This window comes from Solanum verrucosum, unplaced genomic scaffold, assembly GCF_900185275.1.
Source record: "Solanum verrucosum unplaced genomic scaffold, falcon-dt-bn FXZP01000128.1, whole genome shotgun sequence".
Lineage (NCBI taxonomy): Eukaryota > Viridiplantae > Streptophyta > Magnoliopsida > Solanales > Solanaceae > Solanum > Solanum verrucosum.
In genome coordinates this window covers 1,460,812-1,480,171 of record NW_026020327.1, presented here as the reverse complement: position 1 = coordinate 1,480,171, position 19,360 = coordinate 1,460,812, and the positions used below count along the sequence as shown (strand labels likewise).

The window sequence follows — 19,360 nt, the reverse complement described above, 5'->3', positions numbered from 1 at the left end:
TTTCAATAAGATGGTCAAAATCTGAAATTATTTTAACCAGATATAAATAATATAATTTTTTGCCAAAGTGGGTTCGAATGAACCCCTAGCAATAAGGTGGCTTATACAATCGAAATATGTTAGTATCGGAGAATTAAATATATGAGAAGGCAGTTTATAACTTGTGTATGAAGACAAATTCAAATTCACTCGTGAAACATCGAGATAAAACCTCGTAATGTCTCTAACATGTTGTAAGAGAATCTCATCTATTATTTGTTTAAAGGAAGCTAATTTATGCAAAAGAGTTTATCAAACACCAAATTGGGACGCATGACTTAGAGTTCTTGTTGCATCGTAAACCTTATAGAATCAGAGTAACAAATTCCAAATTTCCAAAGTTCCATTCTACTATCTGTTTTGGTGTGTGTTTTTAGAGAGAGTCTTTATTGGTGTTTAGGGTTAAAAAAGTGTCTATTTTGATGCCAGACTTTCCATTTGTCACATCCATCTTTTGACCACCTTACAATGCAATTACAGACAGAGGCGTATGCAAGAGGGTGTTATCGGGTTCATATAATGCTACAATGATTGGGTGCACCTCTTAGTGAGGTTAGAAATTTGAATTTTATATCTATCTTATTTTATTTTTCTTTCTAAAATAGAGTAACACATCTCTAAGTGGTTATTGATAGCACTTTTGGCATTTTAATTAATTAAGCATTTCAACTTTAAAATTTTAAAATTTTAGTTATTTTCTAAATATCAAACCGTTTAAATCCACTTTTTCAATAATAGTGTACCCTTTTATTTCAATATCCTATTCTGATTACCATTAAGTATAGCACATAGTGAGGTGAGCTTATTATTATTTTATTTATATCTAAGAGAAGAAGTCAAACATAGTTTGCTACAATTTTTTATAATAAAGTCATGCAAATACTTACAAGTAAGAAGATTGTCTGCATGTTCAAATAAAGTACTCCGCTCTCCCTCCTGATTACTTGTCACCTTTTTATTTTTTAATTGTTTCTAATTATTTATTTATTTTGATAAATTAAAAAAAGACAAATTTATTTATTTATTATATTCTCAATTAATTACTTTAAAAAAGATAGAACTTCTTGAAATTTTTAAGTTTTTAATTCACCACTTCATAATTAATAGAGATAAAATAATAAACGCATTATTTTCTTAATACGTGTGTCAATTCAAAAATAGACAAGTAATTAATAACACGAGAAAAGATAGGAAACATTAATTAGAACCGACACCTTTAAGAAGAAGATTCCATAAACACTACCTTCCAAAGCCTCCCGTGAACTTCCTCTAAACCGTGACTTGTAAGAGTGCTCAATCATTTTTCGTCTTTGATCAAAGTTTATATAATTTAAATTTAGAAAAATGAAAAAATATCATATAAATAAAGATAGAAGGGATATGAAATCTTTTAGTTATAGAAACATTTACGAATAAAATAAAAAATTTAAAGTAAAAATACTTATTAATATATAATTTTTCGGAACGAACTAATAAGAAAATAGTACAACACAAATATAGATATATCTCTCTATTTCATTTCATATGTCAATTAATGTCATATTCAAATAATAATTGAAACACAATCAACCGTATGTAATTACAATTTTCAAAAATTATTTATAGAAAATATTGTCATACGAAAATGAAATGGGGGAAATGTGTATTAATTACTTATAACTTACATTCCATACCTATGACATACCATCTTTTGTCATCCAATTAAATGTACTTGCCTTATCTAAAACTAACCCTCCAACGGCCAATTTACTCACGTAAACCATATACAACACAACAAAAAACACTATTTCAATTACCTATACATAATCCAATCCATATCATAATTTCACAGAAAAAAATCTTCTCATTTCTACACAATGATATCTCAATATTTTTCTCTAACATTCTTCTATCTTTTCCTTTTCTTCTTCTTCTCTTTTTCCGAACCTCATTCGTCAGAAAATTCAGTTACACATATTTCCCTCCCTCCTTCTCCTTCTCCGTCTCCGTCTCCGAACAACATTCCAATTGAAATCCAATTAGCTTGTAAAGCCTCAAAGGACCCACCAACATGCGAATCCTCATTAACGGAACTTTCACACATTCCGTCAAATCTAACGGCGTTACAAATCATCCTCTCCGCATTGAGCGTTTCATCTCAGAACCTCACTAGTGCTCAATCAATGGTGAAGAACCTCCTCGACTCCGCCGGCGCCGGCGACGCCAATCTCACCGTCGCCGCGAAAAATTGTTTACAAGGATTCGGTAATTCGGCGTACAGGCACAATCTGACGGCTGCCGCATTGCCACGTGGCGAAATCAAGGACGCTCGAGCATGGATGAGCGCAGGTTTGGGATACCAAATCGGCTGCTCATCGAATTTACTGAGAGTAAACGGAACCCTTCCGGTGGCCAAAACGTTAGAGGTAATGAAAGGTTTAATTGAATTTACTACAAACGCTTTATGGATGATAGTGAATTATGATATTCACGGGAATGAAACCGGGTCGTGGGCCCCACCTAAAACGGAGCGAGACGGTTTTTGGGAAATCGGGTCAGAATCCGGGTTTGGGTTCAGGGGTGGGGTTCCATCGGGTTTGAGCCCAAATGTGACGGTTTGTAAAGATGGTGGTTGTGATTACAGGATGGTGCAAGAGGCGGTGAATGCAACCCCGAATAATTTGGGACCCGGGAAGTTTGTGATACGGATCAAAACCGGGTTGTATGATGAGATAGTTCGGGTACCCTTGGAGAAGAGAAATGTGGTGTTTTTAGGTGACGGGATGGGTAAAACCGTCATTTCAGGATCGTTGAGTGTTGGCCTAATACCTGGAATGTCCACTTACGAATCTGCCACAGTTGGTAAGTGAATTATAGTTTATTACATATAAAATTGTCACATAAATTAAAACTAATGCCGGCAAGAAAATTATTAGGAGTCAACTTGTAGTTGATATTTTGTCTCTTTTGTTGTTGTTATACTGTTTTGTTCACTAATAAGCTAGGCAAATGACATGGTTGGCTTAAAAAATAAAAAGTTTCACAAGTGATATTTAACGTCTGGTTGATGAATTAATCTACGTTTTTTCTAAAACAGGAGTAAGTGGTGATGGATTCATGGCTAGTGGTTTAACAATCCAGAACACAGCCGGTATCGGGGCAGGACAAGCAGTAGCTTTCCGGTCTGATAGCGACCACTCAGTAATCGAAAACTGTGAATTTCTTGGCAATCAAGACACACTCTACACACAATCGTTACGACAGTACTATCAATCATGTCGCGTTCAGGGGAACGTAGATTTTATTTTTGGTAACGCAGCAGCATTCTTCCAGGACTGTGAAATTCTAGTCACTCCCCGGGTACTCAACCCCGAAAAAGGTGAAACTAATGCAGTAACTGCTCATGGTAGATTAGACCCTGGACAATCAACAGGATTCGTATTTCAAAATTGTTCAATCAATGGAACGAAAGAGTACATGAATTTGTACCATAGTAACCCGAATTTGCACAAAAATTACCTCGGAAGGCCTTGGAAGGAGTATTCTAGGACGGTTTTTTTAAATTGTAATTTAGAAGTTTTGATCCGCCCTGAGGGCTGGATGCCATGGAGCGGCGAGTTTGCTCTTGCGACGCTCTATTATGGTGAATTTAAAAGTAGTGGTGATGGAGGTAATGTAACAGGAAGAGTGCCATGGAGTAATCAAATTCCAGGTGAACATGTTGAGTCTTACTCAATTAAGAATTTTATTCAAGGGGATAAGTGGATACCTCCATCTTCTTGTTAAAAAGGCTCTTCTCTAGGTTTTTACAAATTATTGAATTTTTATACATAAATTTAGGGTCCATATGGACATGATTTCAAGTCTCAATTTGAAATTAGATTGCTTAATTTGAAGTTGAAATTTTATTTGAACATGTATTTTTTTTTTGTTTATATATAAACATGAAAACCTCATAATTTATGAAAATTATCAAAACTTCTCCGACTTTTACAAAATCTTACAAATAAGTAAACTATTCATAAACAAGATATCGAAATGACCCAAGATGACATAGCGTCGAATTAATAAATCACATATCGATCTTCATGTTTTTCTAATTATAAATAGGGGCAGAGTGAGCTTAGGCCTTTGGCGAAAAATTACACTATTTATACTTAATTAAAATTATTTTTTATATATATATATAGTAGATGTTGATACTCTTCAACTAGTTTGTCACCTATTCATATTTTGAACCCCTTAATAAAAGTTCTAGTTTTACTACTGCTTATGAATAAATATTTGTGGTTGAATGTTATTACATTTAGATTTCGGCATAACAAAGCTTGCACTGTCTTTTCGCATTTAGGCGCACAACGTGTCATTGATAATGATTCTACTACGGTGCCAAAAATTTGCAAGTTGATCCTAAGTAACTTTTAAATACATATAATGTTACAAAGATTCATTGGTTCAATAGATCGGCAATAACTAGCTATTTTTTAAATAAAATTTCTCACATGGTATGGTTAATCTGTTCACATTAAACAAGAATTCATTTGTTGTAGAATTTAAATTATATATCGGTCAATTTTTATATATTTTAAAAAAATTGAAATCACAATTTGAAATTTCAAATCCTACTTTTCGAATTAAAATGATATTCAAAAATCATGACAAAATGAAGTTAAAATTTATAAATAAATGCTAATTTGAAATTGAACTCTTAAATTTTATATCAAATTTCTATTTATAATCCATATCGAAAATGTTGAATCCAAATGAAACTACAAATTCACTAAACTTGTAGATATAGATTGAATACCGAATTCCTTTAATTGGAAAAAGTACATAATTATCCACAAAAAGTAAACATTACCCTCTTTAGAAATAGTAGTAATAGTTTTCGGTCTAATTAAGAGGGTGTTTGGATTGGCTTAAAAATTGGTGAAATCTACTTTTTAAGTTAGTTTTTGACTTTAGAAATGTTTGTCAAATATAAAAATAACTTAAAATAAATTAAAAAGATGACTTAAAATAAGTTATAAACTGTTTGACAAGGTTAAAAATAACATAAAATAAGTTTAAAAGGACTTTAAAATAAGTTAAAAAATCAAAAGTAAGTCTCCCCTACTTTTTATTTGTTTGACTTAAAAGTCATTTTAGTTTGACTTTCTATTTTTGATTTAAAATTCATTTCAATTTGATTTTCTATTTTTGACTTAAAATTCATTTACTTTCTATTTTTGACTTTAAAGTCATTTCAGTTTGACTTTTTATTTTTGACTCAAAAGATACTTTTTTAAGTCAATTTAAACGAGCTCTAAGTTTGTTTAATTAGATTACATAATTATCATTTTACCTTTTCGCCCATGAAATAAATCTTTGATAAAAAACAAATACTTTCCTAGGTTAAGTATTACTTACTTGGCATTGTATTGTTCGGATGGTCGTTATTTATTATATTGTATTGTATCGTCAATTTAAATATTCATTTGTATTGTTATTTAAATTTTATTGTATCATCAAATTCATTAATAGAAAACACCGTAAAATCTCGTTTTGTGTAACGATAGATTTAGTGTAATAACTTTGTTACTTTAATTTTCTCTTCTTATTTTAAATTTACGTATTATGTAATTTATCTTATTTTATTACAAATCTAGTATTATCATATAAGAGAACTAATTTTATCGACACATTTCTATATTAAGTACTAATAGTATAATTTTAAAATACCTATTTTACCCCTAGACTTGCCCATATTCTTATTTTGGCTCCACTTGCTTGCTATGTACAACGTCCTTCTCCATTTTCTATAAATACTTGCAACAGCGAGAAAACAAGCAAAAGGACGCTAATGGATTCTTCTATATCTGCCTCTGCTGCGGCTTCGGTAAAATTTAACTCTTGCATTTTACTTTTTATCTTCTAATTCGTACTGGTTTGATTATTTCGCGTTTGTGAAAAAGTTTTTTTTTTTTTTTTTTTGACTCATTTTTTAGTTAACATTTTCAATTTCTTCAATGAAGAAGGGTTTTGAAGGTGAAATCATCAATGGATTGTTATGGGTCTTATGCAAATGCGTATATCTGTGTTGCTCTATCTCTACTTTTTTTAAATTTTGATTTTTGGTTGTTAGTTCATAGTTGTTTGAGATATGGCGAATGGCGATGATAAATTCTCAGTGTGTGTGTTCTGCTTCTGGAGTTTTAGAGTTTTTTGAAGTTTTTGAGGAACCCTTTTTGTTTTTTTTTTAAAGTAAATTTTTTTGTTTAAATTGTTCGATTAGCAAAAAAAAATTCAGTTTAACACCCATTTTTGAGAGTGATATGTTCCTCATTTGTTTTTTTTTTTTCTTCATCTGCAATTTTTTTTGCATAAACATGAAAGTGGGATGTAGGGTTTAAGAAATGGTGGGGTAGGGGAGGATATAAATATAAGATATGAGTACTAAGCAAAAACGGATCAAGGATTTAAAGTTTATGCGTTACTAGATCAACCTCAAGTCAAATACTTATAGATATTTAGTGAATTTCTTAATATAGATACAATAGGTTTGAGTAAAAGCTATTGCGTTCCCGAGAACCCATAGGTTCTCTTCTAGATCCGTCCCTGGCAGTAAATGCTTTCACCTCAAACTGCTTATTAATGTTTTAGAAGGTAATGTTGTGGACTTAGAGCTTACTCTTTGGAAGATAACTTTAAAAAAACTCCTTGCTATGTTTTCCTCCTGAAACGTACACCCCAAGTGTCCGAACATATACCCTTGGGGAACCCAACATCCAACAATCGAGGCCTGTACAATTACTTTTGTGCAAGTCTTTAATCCTTATGACCTACATCATTTCATAACTAACCTCCTTGACTCAAAAGTCCCTTTATCGATCTTAGTTACAAGTTTGAGAAGATTGTAACTCAAAATTGGAACCCAAATATTGCATATTTCTTACTGAGAACAATGTGCGAATGATTTCATAAGGAAATTAATTCTAGAAACAGAGTAGTTATTCTTTATGTCTTCATTCTGTGTACATGAGTAATGAGACTTGTTTATTGAAGAGGTTAATTTTCAATGAGTAATGACTTCTACTTAATTGTCTTCAAAGACTATTTTTGGTTGGACATTGAGTTTAAGAAAGTAAAATGTTCTTGGAATGTTGTGGTCTTAAACAGGCAATGATAGGATGTCGGAATTAAAGAATTTCTAAATGTAGAAATCAGCAATCTTTTTGAAACAGACTAAAAGGGAAAGTAAGGCACATAAATTGAAATGGAGGAAGTAATAATGTTGCTTCCCCCTGCCTGTTGAGGTCGGCTTTTTGGTCGAATCTTAATTCATATGATAACCTTTTGACGTATTCCCAGGACTTCTGATTTTGCCATTTGTTTTGTGCAAGATTTAGGAGTTAAATGCCCAACCCGGTTTCATGTATATATGTTTTTTATTCAGAGAAGTGTATTTACTTTCTAGCTAGATGGTTTTCATTTTTACGTTCTAGTGTGATGTCTGGGTTAGTTCATCCTTCCAAACTTCTATGAGTACATCAAAGAAAGAAAAATCAACTTCATTGAACTGTCAATCTAAGGGTCATGCACACAACTCAAGGATTGGATTCTTGTCCAGAGATTTGATCGTGGAGAGGCAATGTGTCATGTTGTTGCCGTCAGATTCTATAGAAATTTAAGGTTTCAGACAATATAACTTATAAGTGTTTGAATTCTATAAGACAAATTCACCAATTTGTCTATCAAAAGAGATAGTTTCATCAGTACTTGTTCAACTTATTGTACAATTTCACAATCTTAGTGCTCACTTGTGTTTTCTTTTTCTTTCTCAGAGAACTGTTTGTCTAACATGTGGGGATAAAGGAGATGTCAAGCTTCTTATCTACTGCTCGCAATGTCGTGATTCCGCTGTACACCAGTATGTTTCATCAGTAACTTAATTAATCGTATGCAATATTCTTTATTTTGAGAATGAATTTCAAGTGGATATTAGCAATTGTAATAGTTTAATGTTGGATATAGTTTTTCCTAGGCATTTTAATTATTAAGCCGTATTCTTGCCTAGTAGAAAATAACAATTTTTCTTTTCCCCTTTATGGAGTTTAGAAAAAGTACTGATGAATGTTTTAGTCCGTATATTTCTATTTTGTTATCGCATGCACATCTACATGTGCTTCTATTGGCTTCAATATCATGGCTATTTTTTGTCTGTATATTGTCGTTCTATTATTGCTACGAGCATCTAAAAATGCCTATATTGACTTCAATATCACTTTACAAGCTCTGAAAAAGATTATTAACTCGACAGGCGTATTTCATTTTGTTTTTCCTTATTCTGCAGCTATTGCCAAGAGAAAATCTCTGCTGATGATGACAATACCAATTGGATATGTTGGGATTGCACTCCCAAAGTTTCTAAGGTTGAGCAGTTCAGAAAGAGTGAACGGATAAGTGAACGAAAAATCCATGCTTTTGATGTTCGAGCGGAATGGAGAAGAAAGCTTTACCGTTGTAAAGTAAAAGCTCTACGGTTAGATGAGGCTAGACATGACACAAGCGGTGCAGTTCAATCACCTACAGCCCATAGTCCATTTCACGTTTTGCAAAAGGAGAAGCTTTCATTCATTGATACTAAGAAACACAAAGACATTGGAGAAGAGTGTGCAGATGTATGCTATTCTGAACAGCAAATTGAATCAGTAAAAGCAGGGAACACTCCGCTAGTAGGTAAACGCCAGGAAGCTTATTGTTCAACATTGAACAACGAGGAAGGTGGAATGGTAGAAAGAGCTCAAGTAAGAGGTGACTCTTCTGTGCAAGATTCAAAGAGTGCTCAGTCACTTGGTGAAATTGGAAATCAACAAGAGATGAGAAAGTCAAGGAGGAAGTTTGTAGTTCTTGATGATGGCGGTGATTTTGAGGGAGAGGGTGGGGCAATTGGTGGAAATTTTTCTTCTTCATTCCCTGGTGAGCAAAATTTTCCACTCGACACTTTGTATAGTGATCCTCAAGTGGAATCTGCGAATTGTTTGTCTGCACAGCCAGTTATTGATCCCATTTGGAGGTAAAAACTTTAACTTCCACTGCTTTAGATAGGCAATTACCTGTTTCATTTTAGATTTGGGATACCTAAAAAGGCTTTTTCAGTGATTGCAACGAGCAGTTCTTTCTGCTATTGTCTTTCTTCCCAACTTCTTGGTGGGAGGATTCTTTATTGAATTTAGAAAAAAGAATTCTCTATTCACTGTCTTTATTTTTAACTGTAGGGGATGTTTTATCTTCAATACAGAAAGTGAAAGCAGTATTAATATCTTAGCTCATTTGTCAAACAAAGCCTGTGAAAAGGCGTCTATGGCAGCAAATAGGCTTCCTGTGAAACTTGATGTAAAACTTGTGTCCAAGAATGATGTATGGCCGAGGAGTTTCCTGAGGCTGCAACCAACAGACTGCAGTATTGCTTTGTATCTCTTTCCCGAGCTTGAAGAGTAACGTCGTCTTATTATAATGCAGTCATTGAACATTATGATCCTGATGTTCTCGAACCTTATCTATTAATACTGTCTTTCAGGGATGAAAATTCTTATGATGCTCTATTGGAAGATGTTATTGACAATGATCTTGCAATGAGCGCCACAATTGATGACTTGGAGCTTTTGATTTTTTCATCTCGTGTTCTGCCACAGAAACATTGGAGTAAGTGATGAATTTCTGCTTCCCAAGTCTTTATTTTCTCCCATTGAACAGAGATATCAGTTGTATTGTATTCAATCAAACACTTAACAAACCTTCACCTTATACAGGGCTTCGTAGGAAGTACTATTTGTGGGGTGTGTTTAAACATAAGTCGCCCTCACGCTCAAGAATACCAACTTCTAGCGGCATTCTGAATGCAGCTACTAGCGATCTCCCAAATGAAATCGAAGGTGCAGATACAGGTAGTTCTCAGGACCAGAGTTTCCCAAGTCCCTTGAGCATACTGAAAGATGGGAATTCTGGCAGTCCTCCGGGTCGCTTCCCAAGCCCCTTGAGCTCCTGTTGTAACAGTACCTCTACAAAAGATTCTCCTTGCCATCATGAGATAGCAGACTCAATAAAGGGGTAGGCTTCTCGCATTTTTTTTTTATAGCTATACAACCCTCCGTTGGTGACGGCCAGACAAAGGAGATAGCTCATATTTTCGTGGTAAAATATTACACCACTTATGGTTGAAAAACTTAGTGTTATATTGCAAACTTCTCAAAGTTGTTCATTGTAGGTGTTTGCATAATGTAAACTTTTAGATGGAAGTTTATTCTTTAGAGACGAACCCAAACTCATGGATATGAAATAGTTCCAGCATTACAAATCCCTACATTAATAAGTACTCTTTTTGTTTCTGATTACTTGTTCATTTTTAAATTGACACACCTATTACCATTTTAATCTTATTATTTATGAAGTGAATGAATTTAAAACTTAACATTTTCAAGAAGTTTTACCTTTTTTTAAAGTAATTAATTAAAGGTATAATAGGTAAAAGAAAGTTGTCCTTTCTTGATTTGTCTAAAAATGGACAAGTAAAAAAGAAAAATTAGACAAGTAATTACTAATTACGGACAGGGGAGTACGAAACGATCCCTCAACGCCTTGAGTAAAAGGCATGTAATGTACTTTGGAAGTTTCGAAGGCTACGAGCCTACGACTATTATTCTTGGTGCATCAAATATTTTGATGACTTCCCACAAGTAGTTGTCACATTTTCTTCTTCTCTTATTAGGATCAGAGCCAGATAAGATCAAGGGGTTCATTCGAATTCCTTTTAATGGAAAACTACACTATTTATATATGTTGTTGAACTCTCTTTAACTTCTTCGTGTATTTAATTTTCCATACATGGTCACCTTTAGATCGAATGAAACACAAATGATCTTTCATACCAAACGTCGTTGAATTTGAATGGTGACCCTTCAAATGTTTTAATGAGCAAAAACAAGAAACAAATCAAATTAATTAAGTTACACACAAACCTTATCTCTATCATGAAGGTAGAGAGGTTTCCAACAGACTCTCGACTCAAGGAAAAACAGTTTGAAGCAACATGGAAAAATAAATAATTAAGGTCAAGAAGTCATGGCAAAATACTAAAGAAAACATGACAAATCATTCTAAACAGTAATTACAATAAAATAATACTATAATCAAAATGCTAGAAACAACCATAATCGTGGACCAAGAAACTATAACAATAATGCTACGACTACTAGTATGGAAGGGTAAGCGAGAGAACATTGTACTACCAATTAACCATCTATCCTAATGTATATCATCCACGACCTCATATCTATTGTAAAAAAAAAAAGATTATGAAGGGGGCAAACAAAATGTCAAATCAATTAGCTCATAATAGAGTTGTTTTAGACAGAGAAATTAGAAGCTATGTGTTATAGAACCTCTATGCATACTATCTAAGATACACTACTCTTTTCAACCTAAAAAATACGGTAAGATGTGAATAGAAGGTACACATAGTAGACTAATATGAAACGGATTTGATCAATGAGATCAAAGGGAGAAATCCAAGTCTCAAACAGACAGAACAACAACAACATATCCGCTGTAATCTCATAAGTGAGGTTTGAAGAGGGTAAAATATATCTTATCTCTACCTTTGTAGGGTAGAGAGACTATTTCTGGTAAACCTTCGCCATTGCAATGTATAATATAAGGACAATGCATTTCAATGAAACAAAAGCAAAACCTAGAGAGTACAAGACTAAAGTAACTTTGTTTGTTTCCTTCTTTGGTCATAGTAGGAAAGAAAGTAGCCACAAGTAAGCAGTACCATGGAAAGTGACAGAAAACAAGCCTAATGGAAAACAAGAAAGTAATCTATGTTGGTTGTGAGAAGTCGTCAAGTCCTAATGGTGTGAGACCTTTTAGGGGAAATCGTGTGGGTTCGATCCAAAAATGGATAGTATCACACCATGTAAAGAGTCTCTTTGAACTAGCTTAGCCCAACAAATTGCTATATATGAAAGCCCGTGGTGCGACTGGACGTGCATGGAGATGGTGTTGAGTAACTCTTATATTACCACCCATGAAGAGTTAAGAAACAAGTCAAACGGAGAGTGATGAAGAGACGGAGACAGGACTTGAAACGTATGAGTTTGGGATTTTAGTCATTTTACGCGACTAGGTTATAAATTAATAGTTTATGCATATTCAACGGATTTTTTTTCTTTTTTTTGATAACCATGGTGTCCAGGCCAACTTGTGCGCACCTCGACTAATTCCATGGGATACCTGCCACTTCTCACCAGCAAACAGATACCAGGTAACTCTGTCCACTAAAACTAGAACAGACAGAAAGAAATCACCTAGTATTTTTGTCTCTACTGAGATTTGAACCTGAGGCATTCATGGTTCTCAACCCACTTCATTATTCAATGGATTTGTTAACGCAATACAGGATTTGAACCAAAGTCACTACCTTTGCCCATCCATCTCCAAAGTAGCTCTCATGTTATGGCATGTGAAGAGCTGAAAAACAAGCCCACTAGATTGTGATAGCATGGGTTGGTTTACTATTTTTGTCCCATCCACTGATTGGTTTACTACATGTATTCATAGCTTGGAAACATATACACAAGAAGAAGCATATGGGCTTTGGTGGCCATACATACTTAGATGAATCTTAGTGATAGGTCATGTGGTAATTAGTTCAAGAGGTAGATTGTTGAGTACGCGAACAAAGTCTCACATTGGAAATTGATAAGAAACGAAAGCTACACATGAGGTGTAAAGATACTTCTAAAGGTGTAAGACCTTTTGGAAAAATTTGTGCAGACTTTACTCAAAGCAAAGCAGTATCAGACCATGTTAAGAGTGTTTTTGGGCTGACTTAGTCCAACGACTCAAAACTTACCCGTTAAAGAGAGATGAGAGTCCCAGAAAAGTCGTCAAATAAAATTTTGCCAGTGGTAACAAATATTGCAGAAGAATCTAAGGTCATAAGAAATAATATCTCTGATCCAAATTGTATGGATGTTCAATGCAAGACAAAGCTGAGAACTGTGATAGAAGTTAATTAAGGCCAAAATGGTACACATGCCATCTAAATATGAGCTATGTTGCTAGGACTCTCCAAAAATACTCCGCGCTTGTGTTAGATCCTCCAAAAAGGATCCGACACACACCTAGTAGTATTTTTGGAGAGTCCGAGAAACATAGGTAATGAATTCTACTATTTGGTGAAGCTAAAAAGTGGTCATTGCAGCAAGATAAAGTTTTTGGAAGGTAACTGGTTGGAACCTGTTCCACTTAAAGACACTTGAACTGAACATTATGGTCTAGTTAACTTATAAGGATGTACCACTGCAGATAGTAGAAATGGAATTTTATGACCTGCTTTACTTGGATATCCACATGTGCCACTATGTTGCTCGGACTCTTCTAAAATACCACCAAGAGTGAGTCAAATCCTCCAAAAGCTATGCATTTTTGGAAGATCTGACACGGGTGCAACAACATTTGTGAAGGATCCGAGCAACATAATATGTGAGGCATGCTTCACACAAGAAAACTTACAGAAAAGGGCACCCTGGAAGGTTGACAAAGACAGTATAATGAAATCACTGGATGATATATGGTCAGAGTAACCTCATGCATTCCATGGACTGATTGGAAGAAGTAAATTAGAAGAATCTTTTGAAGGAAGAACTGGTCTTGAACATAGTGTAAACTATAAATGGTTACCAAGTTTGGATTTTTGGTGCAAAATGTACAAGTTACTTAAATGGTTTTGACACAATAATGAACTTTGTTGATCTAAGATATTCAGAAGGAAGTTTAGTCTTGTAAAACTTGTCAATCACTTAATGATACTCAAAGGGCAGTAACCTCCCATTACGCTCGAGGCCAGGAAGGGCCGGACCACAAGGGTTTATTGCACATCCTTATCCTTACCTTGCATTTCTGCAAGAACCTATTTCCATAGTTCGATCATGTGACCTCCTAGTCACATGGAAACAACTTTACTAGTTACGTACTAGTTATGCCGCAGCATTCAAAAGGTAACCAGACAAAGATGCTTTTACATTAATGACCAAAAAATAGTCAAGAATGGACAATAAAAGACAGAAGCATGCTATAATAGTCACCTCTAAAATTCTGTAAAACAGATGCATTTTTGTTCTCAAAGCAATTACATAGGGCTAAGGTCTACATATGTCAATGTATAAATGAAATTGACAAAGTTACCTAGTAACTTAAATCTCCAAAACTCTTCGGACTTTGACCAAAATTTTCTGCTGTGGTGTATCTACCTCCATCTAAATGACCAACATTCACCTTGACACTTTGATAAATCAAGAAAAGGAAAAGGGAAAAAAGGTTTTGATCTGAACTAGTTGTATAGTTATGAAGAAGAAAGATCTCCTGATCCTAGGCTCACTAGGAAAGCTACATATGATAATTTAAACAAAATGATGTGTTGGATATTCATGCTCATATCCATTGTAATCATAGTACAGCCGCTCTCCCTTAGCAATATCACGAATTGCAACCAAAAGAACGTGACATGCGCCCTTTACACTGTATCTCACGCATTTCAGGTTCTGCTTCTTCTTACCCTCCCTGCAAAAATTGGAATAGTCTCAAGAACAGTAGGTTGGTTACTATAAGATCTCTTGATATGAAAGTTTAGACATTCTGAAATTGATTGTTGGGGGTTGGTTGAGCATATCATAAAAAGCATAGACTTTAGAAAGCCACGATTTATGGAGGAGAAAAGATGGACAAAGATCGAGTTTAAGAAGGCAAGATTGAGGTTACTAGCTTACGGTGAATGGTTATTTATGCCATTGATAAACCGAGAAATGTTTCCCCTCTTATCAGGACAGATAACAAGACTTTTTGATGGGTCTCTTGCTAAAAGAAGGGTCATCATGCTATCACAATCATCCTCCTGCCGATTCCTGATATAATCCACATCGCCTGTATATTCTGCTAATATTGTCAAGTCCTTTATAGGCCCATCAGCTTCTACAGTATAGCTGCATTAATAAGATGCATTAGATTTCATGTGCAAATACAAAACAAACAGACAAGAAACTCACAAGCAATCTGAGGTAACTAGGCATACCCTTCACGAGAATCAAAAACAACCATGAGAGGAGGGCATTCCCCTCTTTTATACATAGCTCTACACTGCTCCAGGGTTTCAGTATCTTCTTTTGAGAGAACCTATAACAAAAGGAAAAAATTACATGGTGAAGTATGAGCTAACACCTTATAACATTGAAAGAGCAATAGAATAGACCGACTGACTGTGGGACCAAGAGCAAACCTGCATTCCACCACTTTCAAACTTGGCACTATTAGCAGATTTACGAGCCATGCCAGGCATGTAAGTTAACTCATCGCTGAATTCCATATCGAGAGCTGTCAGTGCAGAAGCAAGAGATGCCATTTGAACTAGCCTCCTGTGAGGATCTTCTGTTGGAACATATAGTGATAGCCTTCTGCGTCTCTTGTGGAAAACTAGTGAACGCTTCCGACGTTTTCTGATATCTACTGACAATGTCGACAGGGAAAAATGGAAAATCAGAAACTAACGACACCTTCTTTTAAAATTTTCAAGGAGATAAATTCGCTAGCTTGCAATGGATTACAAGGATCTGGTAGCAAAATATATCTAGGGAAATCTCTGAGATTAGAAAGCGAATCTATTCACAATAAAATGTAAATTCTCTTTAATACAAGTCATAAATATACATTCTTAAAAACAGAATGACAAAAAATTGCAGCATATAACTCAATATCAGGAAAATAGAAAAAGAAAACCAAGGGAGTAACCAGTGTTGTGAAAGGCGATCGCCTCGTTGCCAATGGCGAGAGGCGAGGCGACCCTTCATCGCCTATTCGCTTTGTGGCGAGGCAGACCCTTGTCGCCTTTTATCACCTTTCGCCATCCAAAACACTGGGAGTAACGCACCCAAGGGTGTGGCCTAGTGGTCAATGAAGTGAGTTGAGAATCATAAGGTCTCAAGTTCAAATATCAACAAAGGCTAAAACACTAGGTGATTCCTTCTCATCTATCCTAGCTTTGGTGGACAGAGTTACACGGTACTTGTTGCTGGTGAAAGGTGACAGGTATCTGGTAGAATTAGTCGAGGTGCGAGAAAGTTGGTCTGGACACCACAGTTATTAAGAAAAAAACGAGTAACTCATCTTAGTTTCAAATGAAATATTGGTGTATAGATCTTCCTAGACAAGTAACATAAGAACAGTTCTCACATTATTTGCTAACCTAATCTTGGTGAAAATGGTCTATTTGGATAACACTACGTAGCAAAAAGACAACTAAGGAAAAAGAATAAAGTGCAGCACCGACAAGTAGCTCTTTACTGAATTGTAGCAACAAAATCATATCAGTGATGACAAGCAAAAGTTCATATTTTACCAACAATTTTTGAGCTAACCAGTGCTATCACACTGCATAGGTAGTTGCATGAATGTTTCTAGCAAGCTTAATACTTACCTCATACGTGAGTGGTTTGATCAAAGCATATATTAATTAAGCCTCAATCCAAACTAGTTGCCGGATGTGGAAAAATTAGAATGCTTTTGTGCAAAAATTTGATCAAGCACATCGTCATTGAGACAGATAATTATTAAATTCCTTTCTTATGTGCACAAGTATAACTCTATCACAATGGCAACAGTCACTTTTAAGGACATTAAAACATTTAAGAAAGTGATCTTTTGTTAATTAAACCTTACTTAGCTTGAATTTTTTTCTGAAAGAAGAAACATTTTGTGTTCAAAATCCAATTTCCTCATTAAGAAAGTAATGACCAAGTAAGATACAATTGAACAACCTTAATGTCCTACCAAACGACTGCAGAAAAGAAAGGCAGGTATTGTTAGATGGAGTTATCTGTTAACTAATGAGTTATCCAATTCAATGGATAAATTAAGAGAAACTTCTGGTTCATTAAAATAATTCAGAAATTACTCTATTATTAATTATTTTGCGAGTAACTTCAGATTATCAAATGGCATCTGACAAAAGCTATACTGCAAAGACAGAAAGACAAGTTATTAGCAAAACACATTTGATCACAATGATAAGTTAACTGCAGGATGTTGATTCTACCATCAAATCTCGAGATAATGAATGTTGAACCTAAACATCAAGCCCACTAAACTCGTTGATCCACCAACTTGAAACTAAATATGGAAACAAAAGATAATAATTGGAAAACGTCTATCCATATCAAAAGAGCAAGCAGGAAATGAACTCTAGCAACTAAAACATAAATTACATAAATTGGAAAAGATAAAGAAACACTCACTACTATATAAAGGGATGATCTTGCACTTACCCGAAAAGATAAAGAAACACTCGCTACTATATAAAGGGATGATCTTACACTTCCCCGAAAAGATAAAGAAATACTCGCTACTATATAAAGGGATGATCTTGCACTTCTCTGAAAAGATAAAGAAACACTCGCTACTATATAAAGGGATGATCTTGCACTTACCCGAAAAGATTAAGAAACACTCGCTAATATATAAAGAGATGATCTTGCACTTCTCCGAAAAGATAAAGAAACACTCGCTACTATATAAAGAGATGATCTTGCACTTCCCCGAAAAGATAAAGAAACACTCGCTAATATATAAAGGGATGATCTTGCACTTCTCCAAAAAGACAAAGTAACACTCTCTACTATATAAAGTGATGATCTTGCACTTCCCCGAAAAGATAAAGAAACCCTCGCTACTATATAAAGGGATGATCTTGCACTTCCCCTCTCTACTTTTAAGAGGGAAAGATTCATGTCCTTCCCCGCCCCTTGCTTTGAGTATGCTTTTTCTAGTAAAAGAACAACCTCAACTCACACTTAAGTTTGCGGGCTTAGATTCCTAATCTGCTATATGATTCCTACATCTTCCGCTCTAAACATAAGTTAGCATTACAAAAAGTACAGACATCAATCAATCAGCTCTAGTATAACAAAAGTATACATAGATATCGATCAACCAAAACACCTAAACACTCAGATTGTGATCTTGTGATCTCAATTGAGCTTACATTATAACCTTTCCCGATATAAAGATCACATTGTTTCATTTACCTTGAGCAGATGAACATTTCACCACCATTTGACTCTCTTTCTGAATCCGAAAGAAATCGACTATCTTCTTTTGCGAAAAACCTAAACAACATACAAACACATTATTTATATCATTTTGACTCATAATCAATTTTTTTTTTTTAAATTCATTTCTTTATATTTGTCCATACTTTTGATTATGCGATGTTGATCACCAGAGCAATGAGGACAATGCCATGGTCCAATGGGAACACGAACTACAATCGGACGAAGACATAACATATGAAACCCTTTGTTACATTTATCACACAGCAACAGCTCCTCTGGCCTTTCTCCAGAGCCACATTGTTCACACACAACTTCTCCGTAATCATCTTCTTCCTCCGACGACGATTCCTCATCTTCTTCCACCGGTAACTCCACACGCTTCGCTACTTTCATGATCTCCACCATCGACCTGAATTTCTTCGGCGGCGGCGACACTGACATCCGCGGTCGACGCCGGTATTCAGCTGATGGACGGACTTTCCTTTGAGCTACCGGTCTCGATAAACCCGCTGCCGGCGACGCAGAGCTGGATGGAGCCATTGATACGAAATGGGGGACAGTATTGGAAATAAATAATTACTCAAATTGGGATGTTAATTTTCAATTTTGAAATTTCATTTTTTTTTTTTCTCAATAAAATACTCCTTTTATACTTTGTTGCAGAGAGTGTTTATTAGAAGAAGAACCGAAAGAACCCAAAAATGGAAAAACAATGAAAGAGACGATACCCACCCACCCAACAAAACCACCCACCCTGAAACACCCCTAGGGTGGTAGTAGAAGGGTTGCGGGAAATTAGGTGTGTGACGTTAAATGACGTGGCGCGAGGTGATTGCTAAAGTCTAATATGCACCGTTTGAGCACACGGAAATTAATGTGCGCACTATTGTTGGTGGGTGTTTGTTTCTAGTTCTTACACTATTTAGCCGTTAAAAGGGGATTTAGCTCTTTAGAGGAAAGAATGGGGGTAAATGTGCTAGTTTTGATATATATAGAATGTAATGATAGTTTCAATAATTACTTATTTTGTATGTTGGGTGTGTATTCGGTTTTTTGATTTAGTTTTGCATGCTTTGGGTCATGACAAGTCACTTAGCATGTCCTAGGCACAGTGGCGGAGCCAGAATTTTTAATAAGGAGGTTCAAAATCTAAAGAAATAGACACACAAAGTAGTCGAAGGGGGTTCAACATCTACTAT

General features: G+C 35.0%; 3 protein-coding genes across 4 annotated transcripts; 2 read left to right on the top strand and 1 right to left on the bottom strand.

The window, feature by feature from the left end:
* Positions 1-1,895: 1,895 nt before the first annotated feature.
* Positions 1,896-3,804, top strand: LOC125835717 (probable pectinesterase/pectinesterase inhibitor 51). The gene is made up of 2 exons (XM_049514821.1): positions 1,896-2,880; positions 3,116-3,804. Exons 1-2 carry the CDS (start codon positions 1,896-1,898, stop codon positions 3,802-3,804), a joined length of 1,674 nt encoding a protein of 557 aa, XP_049370778.1.
* A 3,844-nt stretch (positions 3,805-7,648) lies between these two features.
* Positions 7,649-10,111, top strand: LOC125835716 (uncharacterized). The gene is made up of 6 exons (XM_049514820.1): positions 7,649-7,689; positions 7,844-7,927; positions 8,351-9,073; positions 9,276-9,494; positions 9,578-9,702; positions 9,810-10,111. Exons 1-6 carry the CDS (start codon positions 7,649-7,651, stop codon positions 10,109-10,111), a joined length of 1,494 nt encoding a protein of 497 aa, XP_049370777.1.
* Positions 10,112-14,137: 4,026 nt separating this feature from the next.
* On the bottom strand, positions 14,138-19,002 carry LOC125835938 (probable Histone-lysine N-methyltransferase ATXR5). Of its 2 annotated transcripts, none has more exons than XM_049515048.1 (6): positions 18,305-19,002; positions 18,135-18,215; positions 15,335-15,558; positions 15,131-15,231; positions 14,829-15,041; positions 14,138-14,622 (listed from the first exon to the last, which is right to left on the bottom strand). In XM_049515048.1, the coding sequence occupies exons 1-6, from the start codon at positions 18,699-18,701 to the stop codon at positions 14,463-14,465; spliced, it is 1,176 nt and encodes a 391-aa protein (XP_049371005.1). In that variant the 5' UTR covers positions 18,702-19,002; the 3' UTR covers positions 14,138-14,462. The 2 variants fall into 2 exon arrangements, with proteins under 2 accessions (XP_049371005.1, XP_049371004.1); XM_049515047.1 differs by having other exon boundaries at positions 15,335-15,561; positions 18,305-18,956.
* Positions 19,003-19,360: the final 358 nt, after the last annotated feature.

What these genes read in the sequence shown, in the direction of transcription:
- LOC125835717 (XM_049514821.1), top strand. Translation starts at nt 1,896, where the DNA reads ATGATATCTCAATATTTTTCTCTAACATTCTTCTATCTTTTCCTTTTC. An exon ending in TTACGAATCTGCCACAGTTG is followed by an intron (nt 2,881 to 3,115) that starts GTAAGTGAATTA and finishes TTTCTAAAACAG; the next exon opens with GAGTAAGTGGTGATGGATTC.
- LOC125835716 (XM_049514820.1), top strand. Translation starts at nt 7,649, where the DNA reads ATGTGTCATGTTGTTGCCGTCAGATTCTATAGAAATTTAAG. An exon ending in CTCTTTCCCGAGCTTGAAGA is followed by an intron (nt 9,495 to 9,577) that starts GTAACGTCGTCT and finishes ACTGTCTTTCAG; the next exon opens with GGATGAAAATTCTTATGATG. An exon ending in TCTGCCACAGAAACATTGGA is followed by an intron (nt 9,703 to 9,809) that starts GTAAGTGATGAA and finishes CACCTTATACAG; the next exon opens with GGCTTCGTAGGAAGTACTAT.
- LOC125835938 (XM_049515047.1), bottom strand. Translation starts at nt 18,701, where the DNA reads ATGGCTCCATCCAGCTCTGCGTCGCCGGCAGCGGGTTTATCGAGACCG. An exon ending in GTTTTTGATTCTCGTGAAGG is followed by an intron (nt 15,042 to 15,130) that starts GTATGCCTAGTT and finishes TTATTAATGCAG; the next exon opens with CTATACTGTAGAAGCTGATG. An exon ending in GGCATAAATAACCATTCACC is followed by an intron (nt 14,623 to 14,828) that starts GTAAGCTAGTAA and finishes CAATTTTTGCAG; the next exon opens with GGAGGGTAAGAAGAAGCAGA.